This window comes from Chelonoidis abingdonii, chromosome 22 (assembly GCF_003597395.2).
Source record: "Chelonoidis abingdonii isolate Lonesome George chromosome 22, CheloAbing_2.0, whole genome shotgun sequence".
NCBI lineage: Eukaryota > Metazoa > Chordata > Testudines > Testudinidae > Chelonoidis > Chelonoidis abingdonii.
Window position 1 is genome coordinate 22391950 of NC_133790.1, and position 24098 is coordinate 22416047.

General features: G+C 41.8%; 1 protein-coding gene across 6 annotated transcripts; it reads left to right on the forward strand.

The window, feature by feature from the left end:
* The first annotated feature begins 74 nt into the window (after window positions 1-74).
* PATZ1 (POZ/BTB and AT hook containing zinc finger 1) lies at window positions 75-23584 on the forward strand. Of its 6 annotated transcripts, none has more exons than XR_004372779.2 (8): window positions 75-1330; window positions 3759-3822; window positions 6411-6446; window positions 7021-7092; window positions 10022-10193; window positions 19735-19872; window positions 20625-20747; window positions 22134-22222. XR_004372779.2 is itself a non-coding variant. In XM_032773713.2 (8 exons), exons 1-8 carry the CDS (start codon window positions 75-77, stop codon window positions 22165-22167), a joined length of 1830 nt encoding a protein of 609 aa, XP_032629604.1. In that variant the 3' UTR covers window positions 22168-22265. The 6 variants fall into 6 exon arrangements, 5 of the variants coding, with proteins under 5 accessions (XP_032629604.1, XP_032629600.1, XP_032629601.1 ...); XM_032773713.2 differs by having other exon boundaries at window positions 19800-19872; window positions 22134-22265; XM_032773709.2 differs by lacking the exon at window positions 20625-20747 and having other exon boundaries at window positions 22134-23584.
* The last annotated feature ends 514 nt before the right edge of the window (window positions 23585-24098 follow it).

Here is a 24098-nt window from a genome sequence, read left to right on the forward strand (position 1 = left end):
GAAGTGGGCGCGTCCCGGCAGCAAGCCTTGAGAGCGGGCGCCGCCTGCAAGGCCGCCGGGGCACCGAAGTTCCCATGGAGCGGGTGAAGCGAGGCACCGCCGCCTGCGGCCCGTCGTCGGGCTGCTACACCTACCAGGTGAGCCGGCACAGCGCCGACATGCTGCACAGCCTCAACCAGCAGCGCAAGAACGGCGGCCGCTTCTGCGACGTGCTGCTGCGGGTGGGCGACGAGAGCTTCCCCGCGCACCGGGCCGTGCTGGCCGCCTGCAGCGAGTACTTCGAGTCGGTCTTCAGCGCGCAGCTGGGCGAGGGGGCCGGCGGGGGCGCGGAAGGGGGCGCCGCGGAGGCCGGGGCCGGCGGCGCCGCGGGCGGGCGGGAGCTGGAGATGCACACCATCAGCTCCAAGGTCTTCGGGGACATCCTGGACTTCGCCTACACCTCGCGCATCGTGGTGCGGCTGGAGAGCTTCCCCGAGCTCATGACGGCCGCCAAGTTCCTGCTCATGCGCTCGGTCATTGACATCTGCCAGGAAGTCATCAAGCAGTCCAACGTGCAGATCCTGGTGCCCCCCGCGCGCCCGGACATCATGCTCTTCCGCCCCAGCGCCGCCGACCTGGGCTTCCCCCTTGACATGACCAACGGGGCTGGCCTGGCGCCCAATGGCAACGGCATCGCCGGCATGCCCGAAGACGAGGCCACGCGGGCCGCCCTCACCGCTGCCCAGTCCTCCTTGCCCGTTCTGCAAGGCGTCGATCGCCTGCCCATGGTGGCGGGGCCCTTGTCGCCACCCCTACTGGCCTCGCCCTTCCAGAACGTGGGGACCAGTGCCCCCACTTTGGGCACCAAGAGGGGCAGGGGGCGTCCCCGCAAAGCAAACCTCTTGGACTCTATGATGTTTGGTACCCCAGGGGGCCTGCGAGAGGCTGGCATCCTTCCTTGTGGCCTCTGTGGGAAAGTGTTTACAGACGCCAATCGTCTGCGGCAGCATGAGGCTCAGCATGGGGTGACGAGCTTACAGTTGGGTTACATAGACATCCCACCACCAAGGCTTGGTGAAAACGGGGTGCCTGGTCAGGATGATCCTGATGCCCCCCGAAAGAGAAGCAGGACAAGGAAGCAGGTGGCCTGTGAGATCTGTGGCAAGATTTTTCGGGACGTGTACCACCTGAACCGGCACAAGCTGTCGCACTCTGGCGAGAAGCCATATTCTTGTCCAGTGTGCGGGCTGCGGTTCAAGCGGAAAGACAGGATGTCCTATCACGTTCGGTCTCACGATGGGTCTGTGGGAAAGCCCTACATCTGCCAGAGCTGTGGAAAAGGCTTCTCCAGGTAAGAGGACATTGATGTGGAATGGAAAAGACCCAGAGGGTTATCTAGCTCACCTTTTGAGGACCCATGTAGAATCATCCCTATATTGCTAGTTTTAAATACCCGCAAGGGATGGGGCTTTCATCGGTTTTTTTGGGGAGACTATTTTACAGTCCTGTAGAAGAGTTAACTAATAATTAAATCACAAAATGGGGAGTAGGATAAGTCCTGCGTAACATTCCCAGTTTTGTCGTAGACTTGGTGTGTGACGGTAGGCAAGTTCCTCTTATGTCAAATGGGTATTGAAATAATTGGGTGTTCAGAGGCTTAATTATGGGTTGTAAAGTGATTTGCAGTCCTCCACTGCAAGTTGCTATTGAAGTGCAAAGTATTAATAGATTTTAAAATGACTTTTTTTCTGATGAACAGTCTACATTTTCATTGTCTTAACTTCACTCCATTAGTCCTAGTGTGTAATCATCCACATATGAATGAAGAGTTGATATTTCAAAGTCTGCAGCAACAGTTCTCTTGTGTCCTTTGTGTTTACAGCATCCTGAAGGGAATCCAGTTTCTACCCTGCAGCATGCATAAGATCTGTGCATTTAATGTGGCTATTTGTTGTCACTTAAGTGAACTCCCACAGACAAGTGGATCTTTGATGCTGCCTTAATATGACTTGTGTGTATCTTGTGATTTGAGTTCAGGAATGAATTTGAGATATGGGTGCTTCACAAGTTTAGCGTTCAGTTTGAGGAGAGGTAGATAAGTGAAAAGAGTGGACACCAGCCTTCCTACTTACACAACATCCCCAGTTAATGGATCTGAGCTCTTTCACTTGCCCTGGCTTGTGAGAAGAAACTGATATGTTAACCAGTAAGCAGTGGAATTCTGCTTTGGATAAAGGTACTTCAGGAATATAAACTTAAAAACCTATGTCTCTGCTGAATCTATGCTGGTAATAAGTACAGGGGCTTTTTGCTATACATACAAACAAAGATAAAGAGGAGCTCTCCAATAACTGGCAAATGCAGGAATGTTTGAAGACAATAAACTTGTTACAGAAACTTAAAATCTAATCACCATAAGGAGATAAAAGTACTTTCACGTCCTGTACCTGCCCCGGAGATCCCCTGCCAGTTTTTGTTTTCCAATCACACTTTAATAAAAGAAAAATCTTGACCCTGTTGTTGCTGTGGTGAAAGACTATCATGCATTAAAAAAAAAAAAAAAAAAGTAACCGACTGATTTTCGGACGTACTGAAAACTCAGTGCTCTCACTGAATTCAGAAAACCAGGGCCTAAATGTTTAAGGGGGAACAGTGAAAATGTCGACATGCCTTCATAAAATAAAAAAAATTGAAAAATCCTAGAAAATGTGTTTTTCTCTAATCTTCTAGTTATGGTAATCTTAAGTGTTAAACAAAAGTGTGTAGGCAAAATAAATCAAACAGAAGTGTGATGTTTAACTTTACAGTGTGCCTTTAGTTCAAGGATTGATTCAAGGGCCATCCCTGAAGTCCATAGGTATGTACTAAGAGTTCAAACCTCTGACTAGTCTTTCCAGTTAAACAGCCTCAGCCCACTTGCCCAGGCATCAGTTTAACAGCTTAACTGTGGAGTTAACTTGTCTTCTGTCTCCAGAAAATAAATTCCACCCAGCTCTCTCTGACTGGCTGAGACTTGAAAGCTGGGGGAGGAGAGTTGAAGAATTAGTTTCCAAGCAGCTTTGGCCTCCTACAATGAAAAGCTTTCTTCCCACCCAGAGAAACACCCACTAGGAAAATTATTAGTTATTCAGGCTTTCCTCCTTCAAAACAAGCTTGACCAGTCGCTGGGAATGGACTAACTTCTTTCAATATTAATTTTCTCTTCTACAGCACTTCTAGCTGAGGCCCTCATAGTACTTTACAAACATTAATTATGCCTCACAGCATAGTTGTGAGGGAGGACAATACTTTTCCCATGTTATATATGAGGAAATTGAGACACAAAAGTAGAACTCAATGCCAAAATTTTCATACTGGGGTGCCTAAAGTTGGATCCCTAAATCCATATTTGGACACCTAAATCAAAGTGGCCTGACTTTAAAACGCTCAGCACTTTTGACACTGAGGTCACTTTGGTTCAGGTGTCCAAATATGAATTTAGAAGTCCAACTGTGGGCATCCTAGTATGAAAACTTTGACCTAGATCTCCTGATTATTCTGATCAGAAAACAGTACTTCCTTGCAGAGAGATGGCAGGATATTTATCAGAGTAGAGCTCTGACTGTTTCTGAGAAGTAAAATATAATGGATTGCTTGAATGAACTGGACCCCAGACACACCAGAGAAAACTTTTCTTGGAGTGGATGCAAGAGTGGCTTCTATTTTTAATGTTTGTTTTCAAGTATATGTATGTGTGTGTGTATACATATATAAATACTTTTTTTTTTTTTTTTTTTAAGGCCAGACCACTTGAATGGGCACATCAAACAGGTGCACACGTCGGAGAGACCTCATAAGTGTCAGGTAGGAGCAGGGGGATAAAAGAGGGTTTATATCTTTTTATTTAAAAAAAGACAATGAATGTACATGCGTGCAAAGAATGATGAAACATTGATAGAAATGTGTGAACTGAGATAAATCGTGTTTGTAACTAATCATGTTCAACAAACTGACAGCCGCTTTACATTCCTCTCTCTACCCTCCCCCCATCACTCCCTGTTGTCATCTCCTGCTGCTCTGGTCCTCCTGTCTCCCCTCCCCCTCTACCAGATGTTCTTTCTTGCTGCTCTAACCCAGTCCCACCCTGGAAACCTTACCCTGCTGCTTTGTCCCTTGCTGTCTCAAATGATGCCCATTTTTTCTTCTGTAGTTCAGTGGCCACTAACAAGAGGCTCAAATTCTGGCTTTAATTTTTTAATATAATTTCCAACACAGCTGATAATTTAACTTCACTTGCTGTGAAGCTCTTTGTATCACGTAGCCTTCAGAACATTGCACTGAGCAAAACTCCAAGCTTTTTTTCAGCAAGGACATGAGTGACATCAGCACAGTATCCTTTGAAATGCAATATCAACTTTCATAGTTCTTGACAGTTAAACAATAAGTCTTCCATTAAGGTTTAAAACCAAATCAAGATTGACCTTTTATAATCCATTTGCAGGCTGGGTGGGAGAGTAGTTAACAGGCATCTGGGAAAAACAGTTTCCCATTATGACCCCCTGTCTTCAAACGCTTTTATGGTAAATTTCTGAAATATTTGCTTCTTGGGCCAATATTTTCCATGCTTGGTGTCTGAAGGAAGGTGGATTTTACAGAAAGTTGGAGCAAAATCCCTTCAGTTTTCTTTGAGGTCAGTGAGGGTGGGGGAGAAATTTTTCCATTCTAAAAAATTCTAACCCCATCCTGTCTGACTGTTGCCTCTTAACCTGCATTTTTCTGTCTCCTGACACATGCCCCTGTTTTTCTTCCAAATTGTGGGGGATTGTGGGATGTTTCTGCAGTTTAAAGTAATCCAGTGAGCAGATTTTCAGAGATGTAGAGCACCTAAAGCAGGGGTGGGCAAACCTTTTGGCCTGAGGGACACATCTGGGTGGGGAAACTGATATGCAGGGCCATGAATGTAGGGCAGGGGGTTGGGATGTGGGAGGGGGTGTGGTGTGCAGGAAGGAACTCAGGGCAAGGGGTTGGGGTGCAGGAAGGGGGTGCAGTGTGCAGGGGGTTGGGATGCAGGAGGGGCATGGGGTGTGGGAGGAGTTCAGGGGGTTGGGGTGCGGCAGGGAGCTCAAGGCAGGGCATTAGGAGGCTCAGGGCAGGGGGTTGGAGTGCAGGAGGGGTTTGGGCTCCAGCCCAAAGCTACTTACCTCAAGCGGCTCCGGGGTGGCAGCGGCGCGCAGTGGAGCTAAGGCAGGCTCCCGGCCCCGGCCCTGCGCTGCGTCTGGAAGAGGCCAGGATGTCCACAGTGGCTCCTGGGGGTGGGGTGGGGCAGGTGGCTCTGCCTCGAGCTGCCCTCGCCTGTGGGTACCATCCTCAAAGCTCCCATTGGCTGGGGTTCCCCATTCCCAGCCAATGGGAGCTATGGGGGGCAGTGCCTGCAGGCGAGGGCAGCACATGGAGCCCTCTTCTCCCCCCCTTCCCTCCAGGGCCACAAGGACGTGGTGCTGACCGCTTCTGGGAGCGGCGTGGGGCCAGGGCAGGCAGGGAGCCTGCCTTAGCCCTGCTGCGCCACGGGGTTGGCAATCCCACGGGCCGGATTGAAAGCCCTGACGGGCTGGATCCGACCTGTGGGCTGTAGTGTAGAAGATTTGTTGAATGCCTACTATCTTTGCAAAAACTACTTGACAGCACCCTTGTCAGAAGTATAATGTTTCTCTGCATACACACACATAGATGTGTGTGTGTGTGTGTGTATGATACACACCACAGAAAGGATATAATTCTGGAAAACAGTGCTGTAAATTTGTTTCAAATCTAAAATATATACTATATACTAATGTGCCTTTCATTCTAGTTATCTCCTGAAAAATAACTTTCCCTCCCATAGAATTATCTTTCCTAGTCACCAGGTTGGGGCACTGAAGCGCAAAATAGCTCAATATTGGTATATTGTTTCTCCATACCTCACCACCATTTTTCCTTGATTTCACTTGAAAATCAGTAAAGCTGTTTTAGCTCCCCCTAGTGGCAATTAGAGCGCCTTTGCGCATTCTGTTGGTTACAAATAACAAGGATCCTTGAAGAACCTTAATTACAAAAGAGAAGTATTGTTTTGGCAAAGAGAAAAATGTTTTTCAGGCTCCTCTATTTTAAAGATATTCTTTAGAACTGTGCTGTACATTCTGTCACTTACCTGAGTCCCTACATGCATCTCTGCAAACCAGCGAGGCTCCAAGGTCATATCACAGCACTGTGGATTCTGGGCCATCAACAAAAACATAACCTCAGGGCAGCTGAAATGAATCTGTGGTGAGGAGATGGCCATCTGCTAAATGCTACTTATACAGGTCACTGTTAGGACTAGTCAGCACACAACATTGCACCTACCTCATTTAAAAAGAGAGCTTGTCTCTGCAGACAAGCACCTGATTCCACCTTTTCCCTTCCTCTTAAAACAGACTTTGAATGGGGAAGGAAGCCCTCTACAGACCCAGGTAATCTGAGAAATCAGATCCAATAAGTTGCTTTGGTGTCCAAGGCAGACATCAAATGGAACTCTGGATACTTTTCTCCCTGGTAACATTGGAATTTTTTAAATCTGTCAATTAAGTGCTTAACATGGGAGAAGGGGTAAGTCAGTCTGCTGGCCATAATGGGATAGTTCAGGTTGCTGCCCTGGGGGCCTGACATGGGATTGAATTTAAGCTGCTTGGTTAATTACTTTGTAGGGATTGGTACGAACCTCAGGCTGCAGGGTGGGAGGAATGATGGTTTGAAAGTAATGTGGACTGAAATAGCAGGGAAAGATGGGGGAGAGAGATCAGAGGTTCATTATTTCTCAGGGAAGAAGGAAAAGCTGACAGCCTTAGGTAACATCTGTCAATTTAAATAAACAAGAGAAAATACAAGTTGTTAAAAATCAAGCTACATTTATTTGAAAAAATACAAATAAATCTATTTATTGAAATTTACCTAAAATTGGCATTCCAAATCCAGTGCTTTTCCCCTTGATTTCAATGCAGAATGAGTTTCTTCCTGTCCTAATTTCTCTTACTTCCTGCCTATTAGCAGGAAAATGGCAGCCATCCTGGAATAAGCTCAGAGACATCCACAGCCATAGAAAAGTTGAAACTTCAAGAGGTATTTCTTAAACAATGTTATTTTAAACTTTTTTATATATTCTTTTTCGGTCTATTTATCTACTTATGCAATGTTTGATAGGAAAGCACTGGAGTTTTCCTTTATTATTAATAACAATTAATAATAAATACTTAGCACTCATTTAGCACTTTACATCTTTAAAGCCTTTTACAAACATTAACTAATATTAACTGTAAGAGGTTTTCTCCAAACCTGGTCCTGTCTCCCTTGTATGATTCAGCTAAACTGGTTAGTGGTTACTCAACTGGACCCTTATTTTTGTTCTTTAGACTTTTTTTTTTTGCATGTCTGATCAATACATAGCTTATCCAGGAATGGACTCTCTAAAAATTGGCAGCAAGACTGATTACCAAACAGAAATATGATTGTATTACCCCCACCCAAAGCTTTCCACTTGATATGTTCAATGTAGGATAGATGATAGACACAAATCCTCATATGTTAGAATTAAAACTATGTCATAGAACTGATGCCTACATATTCCGAATGCATTTATACACAAGCTTGCTGTCACTTGATATTGAATTATTGGTGATGGAGCTTTTGACTTTCATGCTCCGCTGCTCAGGAACACACTTTATCTTTACCTCCAACAGGTTGATTTGTTGTTGGAATCCTTACTTAAAGACTTATTTGTTTCCAGTAGCATTTTGCTAAATGAAAGCTACACCTATTTTGCTCAGCGCTGTGTCCTGAGAGTTCATATGAGGAGAAATCGCTTTCTCTTCCATGTTAAAGAAATTACCGTTTTTCCCTTCATCATTTGTGATTTATAAGTTTTTCACTAGTGAGGTCAGTGAAATTCCATATATCACAGCAATCCATGTTTGTATCACTGTTGTTTAAACTATATTAGGGATTGGTCCTGGAAGATACTGAGTGTCCTGTTTGTTGCAGAGTACCCTCAACTTCCATTGAAATAAAGTATCGTATATACACATTCATAAGCTGAATATTTTTGGTAAAAAAGTGACGCATCAAAGAGCGGGGTCAGCTTATAAATTGGTCTACACCAAAATTTGATGATTTTAAACTTTATATGGAATCATTGAATTGAATATCTAATACATTGTCATGTTGTTTACCTGGCATGTTCACAGGCATGGAGCCGTTCAGCTCCCTGTGGCCATGGTTCACTGTTCCCAGCCAGTGGGAGCTGCGGAAAGTGGCATACCACTTCCTGAAGCTCCCAGTAGCTGGGAATGGCACTGTGAGCTGAGGGGCTCCATGCCTGTGAACGCTCCAGGTAAACAAAATGTCCCAACTCGCCAGCAGCTACCCCTGATGGGCTGGGACCAAAGTTTTCCAACCCCTGAAATATAGGTTCGGCTTATGAAAGCGTCATACAGTTTTTGCTATTTTTACTTATCCATCTTGGGTGGTCGGCTTATAAGCGAACGGGCTAATGAATGAGTATATACAGTACTTAACACCTCACAAGATGGACCCTTTAGGGCCTGATCCAAAGCCTGCTGAAATCAGTAGGTGCCTTTCAAATAACTTCAGTGGGCTTAGGATCAGGCACTGAGTGACAGCTGTGTAAAATTCTACAGATGTACCTCTGTTGTATTGCCAGTTTAATTTATTTTAAGCTACTGTGTTGTAATTGCAGTGCAGTAGTTAAGTTGTTATCCTAACAAAGTCTACTTTACAGTGAAACAGCTGCCTAAAAAGTAAACCACTACTTCTGAAAAGACAAAAAAATCATTCCCTAGATCACTTACTGAGTTTATATAATTTCCTAGGGAGCTGTGGTATAAACCAGATGTCTCAATATTTCACCTAAAAGGGTGCTGTGGTACCAGCCAGTCATGGCGCAACCTTGAATTTTGTTACTTTCATCCAACTGGACTGGTCATTCTGATATTTCTGGTTTTCTCTGTCCTCCATTTGTGAGCAATGTGTTCAGATTGTATTTTTTTAATGTAACATGTTGGTAAAGATTTGACTTGTTTCATGTATATGCTAATGAGATGCTGAGCCTTGCAAAACTGTCAAAAACATACTAGCCCAAGCATAAAATCTGCTTGCCTACACTCTGTGATTATGGTGGGGATGGATGTCTCACTCATCTATTAAATTATTCTCTTGGTGTGAATGGGCAAGTTGAATTTTGCAAGGTTGACATGTATAGTTATAATGATATGTTGTTGTTTTACCCTAAGTTCATCTTGTTACGTAATAGTAACTGGAGTATGACACCATAATAGGGATCAAGTTATCCACTGTAAACAGATTACACAATGCCATTCTGAGGTCTCTCTGCACTATGGATGCCAACATGGTTCTCCTTCTGTAGTGCCCTCTGTGATCCTGTCAATCCAACCTTACTTTCTGGTCTCTGATGCTTTGTTTATACATCATTGGGAGTCCAAGGGGAAATCATAGAGACTAGAGTCAAATTGATGAGATCACAAAGTGAATGCAGGAAGGAAACAGAGGGATTGATGTAAACCTGGCTTATGTGACTATGGTGTCACCATAAAATAAACTAGGATAGACTCTGATGTGCTTGGAGTGGACTGTTCAAGAAGGACAATGGCAAATCTATTTACGTTACCAAATATGACTTGTGAAATTTTAGAAACATAGATTTCAGTGAGGAGCTGAGGCATTTCAGATCTCTGTTTTTTTAACTCACATTTTACAGACTGTATTGTTTTAAACCTTCTTTCTTTATGTCAAGTCCTAATCCTGGTACCTGCTCCTTTTTGAGCAGTAACATTGCATACTTTGCAGTGTGATGGTAACTTGGATTGCCTTTTTGGGGAAAATTAACTCATGATTGTCACTTGTGTCCATGTGCAGGGTCTGAGAGTCTTACGGTGGGGGTCACTTAGTGTAGATATGGATATATAAACACTTGCAGGGGATTTGGTGACTCACACTGTTCTCCTTCTACCTGCAGACCTGTAATGCTTCCTTTGCCACCCGTGACCGACTGCGCTCACACTTAGCATGCCATGAAGACAAAGTTCCATGCCAGGTGTGTGGAAAGTACTTGCGGGCAGCATACATGGCAGATCATTTGAAGAAACACAGCGAAGGACCAAGCAATTTCTGCACTATCTGTAACCGAGGTAATGATGAGCTGTCTCTTTATTTCAGGGGGATAGTGCAAGGCAGAGACAGCACTAGGCTCTGTAATGCTGTCTGCAGTAGGAAGTGATCATACCATAGCTTCCCTTGTTGTTTTCCTCATTGAACAATAAAATCTTAGAAGAGATGGAAGTATTGGGCTGGCCTTTGGACATGACTAGGTGTTTAATATTCCTTCTCTGATGAAGTTTAAATTAAATGCAGAGCCTAGCATTTTTGGATGGATCTACAATTTTTTGCCGAATTCCCCTGCCACATCTGTCCAAAGTAACCAGTTCCTGCTTGCCGTGACACTATTCACTGTGCCCCTGCTCACTGTCACAGGGCTGGAGTAATTACCCTGGGGAGGGTCTGGTAGAAGGTTCTTTTTAGTTTCATTTTACATAAGTATATGTGATATCCTGATACCGTCTTAGCCTCCTGCACCAGAAGTGGAGCTGAGCTGCTCTCTCGTTTGAACCCTAGCAATTGCTTTGTGCTGGTTTACATTTACAAGGTTGGCTTCGTAAGCAGAAGAGCCAGAAACAGACTTTCATTTATAAAGCAAACAAAGCTAAGCTTCTCCATTACGTATGTACTTTCCACAAATTGGGGAGCAAGGCCTGCAGATTTAGATAGTGTGAGACCTGCCGGTAGGCTATGGATAAACAGGACAAAGTTTCTGGAAGAAAGAAGCTAAAGGGTAATGGAGTCCTAAGACCAGACTGACTGATATCATGAGACTCTTAAAACACTGAATTAAAGACGCTACTTCAGAACAATGCTGTAGATTGCAAGAGAGACATGCAGCTGGTGCCAGGTGAACAAAAAGACACTCGTGCATATCTGCACACTTCTGTTAGCAGCAGTGAAATAACAACTGGTTTCAGGGAGGGTGAAAAGATACCTACTAAAGGATTTCCTTGGATGGTCCATCTGTGTAGGAAGCATTAAAGTTAGTGATTAGGAAAGGGTTCAGAGATAGTGAAAGAGAGCAAAAGGATTCCCAGAATGAAGAGGTAGGATTATAGAGGGACTCCTAACATGCAAGGAAAGGACTGATCCAGGTGTTGTATCAAAAGCACTGTATTTTCTGGTCTCCAGAAACATTTGTCTCCCTCTTCACATATCTAGATATACACTGGTTTATTGCTTGCACAGAACCCTGACCAACACTTCACTAATTTTTGAAGTGTACCTGCTAGTACCTGGTAACAATTATTACAGGTAAGGGATGTTTCTGCATGGAGTGAACTTGGTGTTGGATAAAGTAAAACCCTGTTAGGTTGTTGAACGGATTGGTTTTATGTGTGGGAACACCTTTTCGTGTGTTGGAGGCGGCCACTGCCAGTTATGGGACTGCCTTTTGGTTTTGCTGAAGGGGTTTATTTTTAGTTCCGTTTCCCAGTTGAAGGGAGCTGATATCTATTGAGAGAATATAGTTGTGACATAGCTGAAAGTTTGGGGACCGTGTGCAGGATAGGAACAGTTGGGTGGTTAGAGTAGGTAAAGGTGAGTAATAAGCAACTTGTTAAATTATGAAAGAGCCATTGTCCACTGTGGAAACACCTTTTGGGTCCTTAAAGTGAGTTACGCTTTTGCATAGAAACACCAGTTTGCTACGAGATCCTCAGGGTTCTTAAATTCCATGGATTTGGGTATTAAAATGCATATAGGCCTTCTTCAAGGAAGGAGGGCTTGACTTCTGAAAAACTTTTCTTTAACTTATCCTGACAACTCTTGCGCTGAGATTCAGAAGCCCCTGATCCAAGCTCTCTTCAGCTATGCCCTCAGTCAAACATGGTGGACAGCACATTGAAAATTCATTAATGTTAACTGGAAATGGAATATTTCTTGTATTTGAGAACCTAGGATTCACCCTAGCAGCCACTGGATGTCACTGCTTCTCCTCAAAAATCCAACCAGGAAAACAAAGGCATTGGTTTGACCATCAAACAATGAAATTAATAAGGGCTATTTACACGATACGGTTTTAAGCAGAAATCTAAATCAAATGTAAGCTTGTGTTTGTGTGTGTAAGTGTAAAGGTGGGAGGGGTCTGATGAGCATCCAAGATAGCAGACAGCTTTTAAAAGTGCTGCTTTTTTTTCTACACTTCACTGTCTTCATATGCTTTGTCAGAGAGAGAGATTAGGCTGTTGTGAACTTAAATTTCTACCAGCACCTACAAATAATAGTTAATCTGTTAAAGGCTGGCCATCTGGAGCTAAAATTCAAGGAAATAAGCTTATTAATCTCTTAAGTACAGACTGATCTTGTTGAGCAAGTATGGCATCATATGCTAAAAACTCAGTGGGATACTTACTGCTTAAAAGTGACATGGATAAGAAATTTGAAAGCCCTAGTTCAAGATGTTTGATGACAATCAGTAGACAATGTGAACTGTTCTGTTTAGAAGTCCTGTAAACTGCAGACTGCTGAGAAATGAAATGCACTGGAAAATTTCATACTAAGAAACCATGATAGAGGTTCATGTCAACAGAATCTGTTGAAGTTTTTCTTCTTCCCTGGAGGTGATGATTGTGCTAAGAGTAGTTTATTTTGATCTTCCCCTTTAAATGCATTTTGGTGCACTGCTTCCTTAGAATGGTAACTTAAGTAATGCTGGCTATGATAACTGTAGAGCAAGAAACAAAGATTTAAAAAAAAAAAAAATTAGATGAATCTGGGGCCAGATTCTGGCCAAGCTTGGGCAGCCAAGGAGGAAGGAAAGCAAGGACTCTTGGGCGGATGAGGAAGAGGTTCTTGTGTGTACAAATATATTTTAGTGTTAAAGTGAGGAGGGCAAATATGGGCTTAATTTATTGCTTTATTCTGACAGACTGAGAGGTTTTCTGTGGAAAGTTAGTGATGTGCATCTTGCTGTCCCAAAAGATATAGAGGACTCTTCCTGGAATTTGGAAGGAACAGTCACAGATCTATTACACACAGACACTAGGGTATCTTTATCTTTCCTGGTTTAAAATTTTTATTTTCTTTTACAGTGGAAAAATGTAGTCTTCAGAAATCACCACCGCCAAGTCAGTTCAAGCAGATTTGTATAATTAGGATGTTAATGCTTAGAATGATTATTAGCATCCATAATTTAATCTTGTTTATTCTGGGAAGCTGCACTTTCTGGGAATGGGTTTCTGTAAAGGAGTTCTGCAGCAGAGGAACTGTAATACTTTAGAAATCTAAGTACTTAGAAAACAATTTTAAAAAATCCATCTTTGTCAGTATCTCTGTTTAGTGACTGGGATTCCTCTCTCTCTCTATAAGGGGGCAGCCATTTTGCTGATACTTGTCAACAGGGGCTCCATTTGATGATGCAGAGTAGGGTTCAGGTGGTTTTGCCAAAAGGAAGTATTGGACACAGATTTAAAAGGTGCTGTAAGGAAAGTTCTGTAAGTTCATTTTTAATATTGGTTAGTTTAACTGAACAGTTAATACATCAACTTTAACTTAATTTTCATAAACTTTTTTTTTTTTAAATATTCTTTCTAAAGGCAAATTAATTGTATTTAGTTCATCAGACTGTCAGCTGCTGCTTCCTATCTAATTGTTACATATTTTCTCTTATTCTATTCTAAGATCCTTAGAAATTTTATGTATTGGTTTAGGTTGGGTTAGGCTCAAAGGAAGCTAGAGGAGATAAGCATCCAACACCCTTAGACTCCTTTGACAATCTTAGCATTGTTTTTTTTTTTTTAATAAGATATAGTGATTAGAAAGTGCAACATAAGACAGACACTTCCTGTTAAGTACATGTCCAGTTTCCATGCCACAGGCATCCCATGAATCAACTAATGCCACAGGTTCTGCTCCTGGTGGACTCACCTTCTATGTAAGGTGTGTTCAGACTGAGGATACGCTGTAATTATTTTGATAGAAGGATGAATTCTTGCCATTCTTCCTGCTGGGCTTGAAGTGATTGGTAAAGGGGCTGGAGGTATTTGCCAGCTGATCTAGCTATATTCAGTTTAGACTGAACAGGGCACATCCTGCAGTAGTTCTTGGGGGAGTTCATTACAGACAGAAGACTTCTGTTTGGTAGGAGGTAGTCTAGTTCCTTCCTGTTCCTGTGCATGTTTGAAAGGCTTAAAATGGTAAGAAGAAGCAGGATCTGCTCCTTGGGGCTGTGAAACATGTCTGTGGATAGGGCAGTAGATGAGATTATTATTATTATTTTTTTTTTAAAGACTCTTTAAATCTCACCTTGGTTTGTTTTCAAGAAGTGTTTAAGAATGATGGATTATTCCTTGGGAATCCTCCACCTCTCTTGCTAGGATAGACACGTACCTATTTATAATTCTGGCCTTATGTAAATCTTGGACTAGGATCTTTCTCAAGATCTGATTATGCTAAAAATCTCACTTTATCTTAGCTGCCTATGAAGTAACTTTTATTCATACTGCTTTGATAGAAGTTGGTGGTTCACCTCTTCATCTACCAAGTGCATAGAAGAAATCCAGGCACTTTACAGGAAATTTTCACTATATAAACTTTCATTGTATAAAATAGTGTTTCCTGCAGGTGAAATCACAGAACTCACTAAAGACTACCCTGTTATGATTGTTCCCAGTATAGATCCTTTCTTTTTTGTGAACTGCAGTGAAACATAAGAACATAAGAATGGCCCTACTGGGTCAGACCAAAGGTCCATCTAACCCAGTATCCTGTCTTCTGACAGTGGCCAGTGCCAGGTGCCACAGAGGGAATGAACAGAACAGGTAATCATCAAGTGATCCATCCCCTGTCACTCATTCCCAACTTCTGGCAAACGAGGCTAAGGACACCATTCCTACCCATCCTGGCTAATAGCCATTGATGGTTCTATTCTCCATGAATTTATCTAGTTCTTTTTTGAACCCTGTTATGGTCTTGGTCTTCACAACATCCTCTGGCAAGGACAGGTTAACTGTGCGTTGTGTGAAGAAATACTTCCTTTTATTTGTTTTAAACCTGCTGCCTATTAATTTCATTTGGTGACCCCTAGTTTTATTGTTATGAGAAGCAGTAGACAACACTTCCTTATCTACTTTCTCTACACCAGTCATGATTTTATAGACCTCAATCATACCTCCTTTTAGCTGTCTCTTTTTCCAAGCTGAAAAGTCCCAGTCTTATTAATCTCTCCTCATACAAATGCCTTCCCATACCCCTAATTGTTTTTGTTATCCTTTTCTGAACCTTTTCCAATTCCAATATAGCTTTTTTGAGATGGGGCAACCACATCTGCACACAGTATTCAAGATGTGGTCGCACCATGGATTTATACAGAGGCAACATGGTATTTTCTGTCCTGTTATCTATCCCTTTCTTAATTATTCCCAGCATTCTGTTCATTTTTTTGACTGACGCTGCACATTGAGTGGATGTTTTCAGAGAACGATCCACAATGACTCCAAGATCTTTTTCTTGAGTGGTAACAGCTAATTTAGACCCCATCATTTTATATATATAGTTGGGATTATCCTTTCCAATGTTCATTACTTTGCATTTATCAATATGAAATTTCATCTGCCATTTTGTTGCCCTGTCGCCTAGTTTTGAGAGATCCTTTTATAGCTCTTTGCAGTATGCCTGGGTCTTAACTATCTTTAGTAATTTTGTATCATCTGCAAATTTTGCCACCTCGCTGTTTACCCCTTTTTCCAGATGATTTATGAATATGTTGAATAGGACTGGGCCCAGTAGAGATCCTTGGGGGACACCACTATTTACCTCTCTCCATTCTGAAAACTGATCATTTATACCTACTCTTTGTTTCCTATCTTTTAACCAGTTACCTATTCATGAGAGCACCTTCCCTCTTTTCCTGTGGGAGCTTACTTTACATAAGAGCCTTTGGTTAGAGACCTTGTCAAAGGCTTTCTATAAATCTAAGTACACTATATCCACTGGATCCCCTTGGTCCACATGCCTGTTGACCTCCTCAAAGAATTCTAGTAGGTTGGTGAGGCATGATTTCCCTTTACTAAAACCATGCTGACTCTTCCTCAACAAATTATGTTCATCTATACGTCTGACAATATTGTTCTTTATTATAGTTTCAACCAGTTTGCCCGGTACTGAAGTCGGGTTTACAAGCCTGTAATCGCCGGGATCACCTCTGGAGCCTTTTTTAAAAATTGACGTCACATTAGCTATCCTCCAGTTATCTGGTACGGATGTTGATTTAAATGATAGGTTACAGACTACAGTTAGTAGTTCTGCAATTTCACATTTGAGTTCCTTTAGAACTCTTGGGTGAATACCATCTGGTCCTGGTGACTTATTGCTGTTAATTTATCAGTTGGTTACAAAACCTCCTCGAATAATACCTCAGTCTGGGACAGTTCCTCAGATTTGTCACGTAAAAAGAATGGCTCAGGTTTGGGAATCTCCCTCACATCCTCAGCCTTGAAAACCAATGCAAAGAATTAATTTAGTTTCTCTGCAATGGCCTTACTGTCCTTGAGTGCTCCTTTAGCACCTCTATCGTCCAATGTCCCCACTAGTTGTTTAGCAGGCTTCCTGCTTCTGATGTACTTAAACAAAACAAAAAAAAATTGCTATTACTTTTTGAGTCTTTGTCTAACTGTTCTTCAAATTCTTTTTTGGGCTTCCTAATTGTATTTTTACACTTCATTTGCTCCTTTCTATTTTCCTCACTAGGATTTAACTTCCACTCTTTAAAGGATGCCTTTTTGCCTCTCTGCTTCTTTTACTTTGTTGTTTAGCAACAGTGGCTCTTTTTTGGTTCTCTTACTATGTTTTTTAACTTGGGGTATACATTTAAATTGAGCCTCTTTAAAAAGTTTCCATGCAGCTTGCGGAGATTTCACTTTTGACACTGTACCCTTTAATTTCTGTTTAACCTCATTTTTGTGTAGTTCCCCTTTCTGAAATTAAATGCTACAGTGTTGGGCTGCTGTGGTGTTTTTCCTGCCACAGGGATATTAAATTTAATTATGTTATGGCCACTATTACCAAGCAGTCCAGCTATATTCACCTCTTGGACCAGACCCTGAGCTCTACTTAGGACTAAATCAAGAATTGCTTCTCCCCTTGTGGGTTCCAGGACCAGCTGTTCCAAGAAGCAGTCATCTAAGGTGTCAAGAAACTTTATCTCTGCATGCTGTCCTGAGGTGATGTGTACCCAGTCAGTATGTGGATAATTGAAATCCTCCATTATTATTATTATTGAGTTTTTTATTTTAATAGCCTCTCTAATCTTCCTGAGCATTTCGCAGTCACTATCACCATCCTGGTCAGGTGGTCGGTAATATATCCCTACTGCTATATTATTATTTTTAGACCATGGAATTGCATCCATAGAGATTCTATGGTACAGTTTGATTTGATTAACGATTTTTACTTCATTTGATTCTATGCTTTCTTTCACATATAGTGCCACTCCCCCACCGGCACAACCTGTTCTGTCCTTCCGATATATTTTGTACCCTGGTATTACTGTATCCCATTGATTATCCTCATTCCACCAAGTTTCTGTGATGCCTATTAGATCAATATCCTCATTTAATACAGGGCACTCTAGTTCACCTATTTTATTATTTAGACTTCTAGCATTGGTATATAAACACTTGTCTCCTTTTAGCTGTCTGCCATTACGCAAAACACAGACTTTAAAACAGTACTTAACACAGAAATCTCTGGCAAGCTGAAAATAAGTTCCTACTTTGTAATCCTATTTCACAGTTTGGTTCTGAGTTTGCTATATTGCAGTATCCACATACTTCTGGTACAAACATTGTGAAATAAGGGAAGAAGGTTTCTATCCCTAAGTAGTTTGCAGCCTAGTTGGGAGTGTAACCATCACATCTGTATGATACGCCAATTTCACTCACAACCCAACTTTGATTCTTTCTTCATTTGCTGTGAATTTTAGTAGAGGAAGGATGTATATTTTCCTTGTCAATGTGATGTACTCAGAATCACACTTTGAGGCCTTGGAGAAATCTTATTTCAGACGAATATATCCTTCTCTTCAGTGCTTTTGACAACTGATTTGGCCAAAACACAACTGCTCTGTTTTTTTTAAAAGTGAATATTTTTGCTCAGTCACTGTTCTGGTTTTCTTGATGGATCCACAATGCTGTCTCCATATTCTGATTATCTGCAACTCAGCTGCTCTCAAGAGGCAGTCCTTGTTCCACCCCAGAGATAAAAGCAGCCTGTCCGCTTCTTTTTTCTTCTCCAGCGGGTTGCTGTGAGAGTTCTGTAATTGGGCTTGTAACTAAATCCTCTGAGATCGTAAAGGATTTATGATGCATTATTCATTCAGAACTTCAGGTTCTATTGAAAGTCTCTGCATAGTAAGGGCCATTCTGTAAGAAAGGTATGGGGATTTTTGCTGTGAAACAGAGTTCAGTTTAAAATCATTACCTGGAGTAACTGACTTTGTTTTTCCTATTAAGGCCTTGTTGATGCTAGAAAGTTGCGCCACTATAGTTAAAGGGGGACAACCCTCCTACTCTGGATGCATTCATATCAGTCTATAAAGGTGGTTTATACCAGGATAGCTATCCCTGTATGGGAAGGAGAATAAGCTGTACCTGTATAAGGTACCTTTATACTGATATAACTGCACCCACACAAGGGTTTGTACTGGTATAACTATGTCGGTTTAAAAACAAACCAAAAAAACACCTCACCAAACCAACATAGTTATACCAGTACAGTTTTCAAGTGTAGACCAGGCCTATGTTAGTGGCCAAAATGTAAGTCTCTCTCTCTCTCTCTTTCCTGTACATTTGTTTTTTTGTTGTTACTCTTAAAAAAAAAAGTCTGCTCATGTGACTGTACCAGTGAATCTTGTGCCTCATTGTGATTCTTACAGGGGAAGGTTTATAATATGAAAGTATCACAATGATATCAGTTATTGATAAGTACCACAATGACTCTTTATTGATAAGTACCACAATAAATCTTTACTGATAAGGTTGAAAGATTCCTCAAATATCTGTCCTCTTTATCATTCAGTTATGGGCCTAATGATCCTCAGACTAATTGCCACAACTTCTAAAAGCTAATGAAAGCTTGCTTACAAAAATATTTGAGACAAATTATCACATTACAGGGAAGGATGAAGCAGGTGAACCCCAAAACATGAGCCCTTCTTAAAACAGTAGGAACGTAGCATGGAATTACTGGCAGGTTCTAAATAACAGTCGTGTTTGTAATTTCTCTTAATATGTTCTCTTACAATATGCTTGGCATAAGCAGAAAGTTTCAGGACTTTGCTTTGCTTTGCTGAAGGATTCTAGGGTGTTGTCTTCTTTGCAGTAGCTTTTTCTACACACATGCATGCACAAGTTTTGTTTTCCCCACAGAACCAGTGGAAACCCATTTCACATTTGATCTTTAGTCAGATCTAACACAAGGGTCCTACTTCAGTATGTTTTGGGTAGCCAGAAACTAACTTAGTGTGAGTCTCTTAAGGGAGACTAGGGGAGAGAGAGAAGGATAAAAGGAACAGGGAAGGCAGATGTGTGTCTTTGCTGGTGGCAGGATCTCATCTCCTTTTATCTTGTTTAGGTTTCTCCTCTGCCTCCTACTTAAAGGTCCATGTTAAAACCCACCACGGTGTTCCCCTTCCCCAGGTCTCCAGGCACCAGGAGCCCATCCCGAATGGGGGAGCAGCGTTCCACTGCGTCAGGACCTATGGCATCAAAGGCAAGCGACTCCCTGCTCTGCACTTTGCTTCTTTGCACAGGACTTTGTATTGTGGGGGGCTGGGCTGGGCATGGGAAAGGGGAGGAGGGAAAGACGGGATAGTCCTACGGAGAAGCTTAGCAAGAAGTGGAGAGGTTACATAGAGCTCATTTCTATAGTTTGTGCAAGGATCTCTCTAGGTACCTTATTGGGGAAAGTAGCAGAAGTACTTCAAATTTTGGTAGCTTCCTTCACTTTATAGAGGAAAAGACCTGTTAGGTCATCCAGCCCCTCTTCCTGTGAGTAGATTGTGCTTGAATCTTAACTGAGGGGTTGTGAGTTGGGAAGGAGAAGCTTATAGCTCAGTCTAGAATCTGGTCCTGCTAAGATTCCCAGTTGCTCTTGAGATGCTCCAAGACTGATTGCAACCTCTGTATAGCCCAATTTCTGATTCCCATGGAGGGAAAGTCAGGAAGATGCTTGTCTGATAGGAGTCATGACAGCCCATTTACCCAATCTCAATTAGGTTAGTCGTCAAATAGATATATTTATTTAATTTTTTTTTTTTTTTTTTTTTTTTTTTTTGCCTCTCTTACGCTGTGGTTGAGAAGAAGGATAAAGATATTGACTGCTTCTTTTTAGATGTCACTAATATTTAGTTTTGCTTTTGCTTAAAGTAAGTTATCTTTTTCAGAGTGGTTTAAATTAATTTGTAAGTATCCTGTAAAATTAGTTATTAATATGTGTACAGTAACTTCCTTTTTGCCTCTCAGTTTTGGACCATCTGTATCCTTGGTCGAAGCTGGAACAGCAGAAAACCTCTCTCTGATATCGGAAACCATGGCTGTCCCAAAAAATTGGGGTTACTTTTGCCCTGGAGATCAGAACAGAGCTGAGTTAAGCATACCCTGTGCTCTGTCTTGTGCTGATGGGATGTCATAGTTGTGTAGCTTTCTTTCTATGAAAGTCTTCTCAGAGTTGCTACAGAAGGTCCTTGGTCCTGGGTTATGTGCCAATTTAAAAAGTGTTTCTCCCCAGTGGGATATTGATTTCATGCATGTCTTGTTTTGATTGCCAATGCTGATTCCACAGAAAATCTATTTTATGAAACAACATGGCCTTTCAGGATTAGGAGTAGAATGAAGTTTGTTTTCTGAGATTTGTTTGGGGAGTATGTCTGGGTTTGCCATGCTCATACATATGCCATGAGAGAGGATCATAGAAAAGTATTCTTGGTACACTGCCAAAATAGGATGGGGAACACCTCAAACATACCAGTGACATGGCTTGGGTATGTGTTGAAGTAACTGAGAGTAATGCCCCTTATTCTGAGAAGGAGCCTCTTGAGACTATATAGAACTGCATCTCCAGGAGCAGAGCAACCCCTGCTCCCAGGCTGGGATATTAGTGATGGAATAGTTCCACGTTTCTTCACCTGTTTCCATAAACCGTTGTGCACTGTGATTCTACCCAGAAGTACCTGCTTCATTTCAACGCTGAGTGAAGTGACTCAAGCATCTAAACATGCATGATAATATCTCCAGTAGAACCTCAGAGTTACAAACACCTTGGGAATGGAAGTTGTTCGTAACTCTGAAATGTTCATAAGGGAACAAAACATTATAGTTCTTTCAAAAGTTTACAACTGAACGTTGACTTAATACAGCTTTGAAACTTTACTATGCAGAAGAGAAATGCTGCTTTTAGCCATCTTAATTTAAATGAAGCAAGCACAGAGACAGTTTCCTTATCTTGTCAAATCTTTTTGTAAACTTTCCCTTTATTTTTTTTTAGAAGTTTACATTTAACACAATACTGTACTTGCTGCTTTTTTTTTTTTTTTTTTTGTCTGCTGCTGCTGCCTGATTCCATGCTTCCAGCTCCAAATTAGGTGTGTGGTTGACCGGTCAGCTCATAACTCTGGTGTTCATAACTCTGAGGTTCTACTATACATTTATCTAGTGTCTTACATCTCAAAGGGGGCACCATAAGGGCACTATATAAATGTAAGAGGATATTATGGATACCGCCACTATCACTACAAATCTATAATATAAACTTGGGGTGCTGGGGGATGGAGCATGTCCAGGCTATGCAGAAGAGGGACCCACAGGGGCACAATGCTTCATTACATGGAGGAGTATATCTAGTAGGTCTGTAGCATTCTGTCATTTTGGGTAATAGTGAATCAGCTGGTGACTGCACATTTTACTTAAAAGCATTTTAGAATAGCACTTTTGGGAGATAAGGTTCTGAAAACTTGTCTTGTTATTTTTCCATAGAAGGCCAGAAATGCTCACATTCGGACCCGATTGAGAGTTCTGATTCCTATGGTGACCTCTCTGATGCCAGTGACCTCAAGACTCCTGAGAAACAGAGTGCCAATGGGTCCTTCTCATGCGATATGGCAGTCACCAAAAACAAAATGGAGCCGGAGGGAGAGAAGAAGTATCCCTGCCCTGAATGTGGCAGCTTTTTCAGATCCAAATCTTATCTGAACAAACATATACAGAAAGTTCACGTCAGAGCCCTTGGGGGCCCATTGGGGGACCTGGGTCCTGCTCTAGGGTCCCCCTTTTCACCCCAACAGAACATGTCTCTTCTGGAGTCATTTGGGTTTCAGATCGTCCAGTCAGCATTTGCATCATCCCTGGTGGATCCAGAGGTCGACCAGCAACCAATGGGGCCAGAGGGGAAATGAGACCAGTTTAACCTTAACAAAACAAAGCAGCCGTCTGGTTATACCTATAAGACGCTGTGAATGAGAGAAGAAATAATGAAATTTGGTTCTATAGTTGAGAAATTTGTATTCATTTTAGCTCCCCTCCCTGTCTACCCTCCTTAAACCTTCTTTAGGGAAAAGAAGGCTTCTTGCCTGACGACCTGCAGAAAATCTGCATGACCCTGAATGAGAGATGTGACCTAAAACACCACATGGAGTGCCAGAGCTCCAGTATGGTCATTTAGAATAAATAAAAACCACCAGTGGTGGTCAGAATTGTAAACAGCCCTAGTGACCCAAACGTGGGGAATTAGGTTTTATGCCTTTGTCCTCTTTTCCTCCCCACTCCCCCAAAAAACCACAGTAAGTTTTTTACACACACCCATTACTGACTGCTCATAACGTAAACAAAACCCTGTGGTACCTAGCAGGTAACGGTGCAGATGTCCTTTTTAAAAATTGATCTTTAAGAAGGCAAAAGAATTTAGACCCCTTTTGCCATTTGTGAGGCTGTGAGTGCTGCAGCAGGAACTAACCTGCTTAGGAAAATCACCATTCAAAACAGGTTGTTTTTGTTACTTTTAACCATTAAACTTGTTGTCAGGTTTTTAATTCTCTATTATTATTATTTTAGGACCTGTTTTAGTGAATTGCTACTGAAAAGCCAGACTAAGGCGATATACAAAGCGCTCTTAAAGCAGCAGTCACGTTAGGGTTAGTATTAATTTTTTTTTAGATGTATCATAATTAATAACTTGGCTAGTTAATTGTTTTAAGTATATCGAAGAAATAGTTTTATCAAAAAAAAAAAAAAGAGGAAGAAAATACCTGTGTGGTCTGGTTGGTTGGTGCTCATTTGATGTGTGGGTACCTAGAAGATGAACATGGTCAGCATCCGGGTAAACTATCTGTACCACTGACTTGTGTTTAGTGTGAATAAACCCAGGGTTCACAGAGTGATTTTGAATTAATCAGATTGGACTGTATTAAAGAAGTTAGTATGTTACTTTACATCCCCTCGTTTTGTCTGGTTTTTGAGCAATTTAGCCACCTATCTGCAAGGTGTGCAGCTGAGATCCAGGAAATGGGACACTCGTCCTTCTCTGTGAGGTACTCTCAATGACTTGGACCTCTTGGTTCCAATATAGCACTCCTGATTCCCCTTTAATCAGGTTTTCACACCGGCATCCTATTTTCTTTTCTTCTTCTAGAGAAGAAATGTTTCCACCATCAAAGGGAGGGACCCAGATCAGAGCATGCCTCAGAAGAAAAAGCTGATATAAAATGTTACAGAGTTGAGCTCTAGAGCATTGGACGTTGTGTTATAGATGAACACATGCTGATATAGAGAGGCTGAATTTCCCTTTCTAGCCTTCCCACATTTAACCTTGGTGAAATTTTTTTGTACCAAAAACCAGGTGTCCGGACGATTTAGTGAACTCAACGCTGCATTAGGAGTCCGGACTCTCCTGAGTTCTAATCATGGTTCTGCCACTGATGCTCAAGATCTTATAGTACAAGTCAC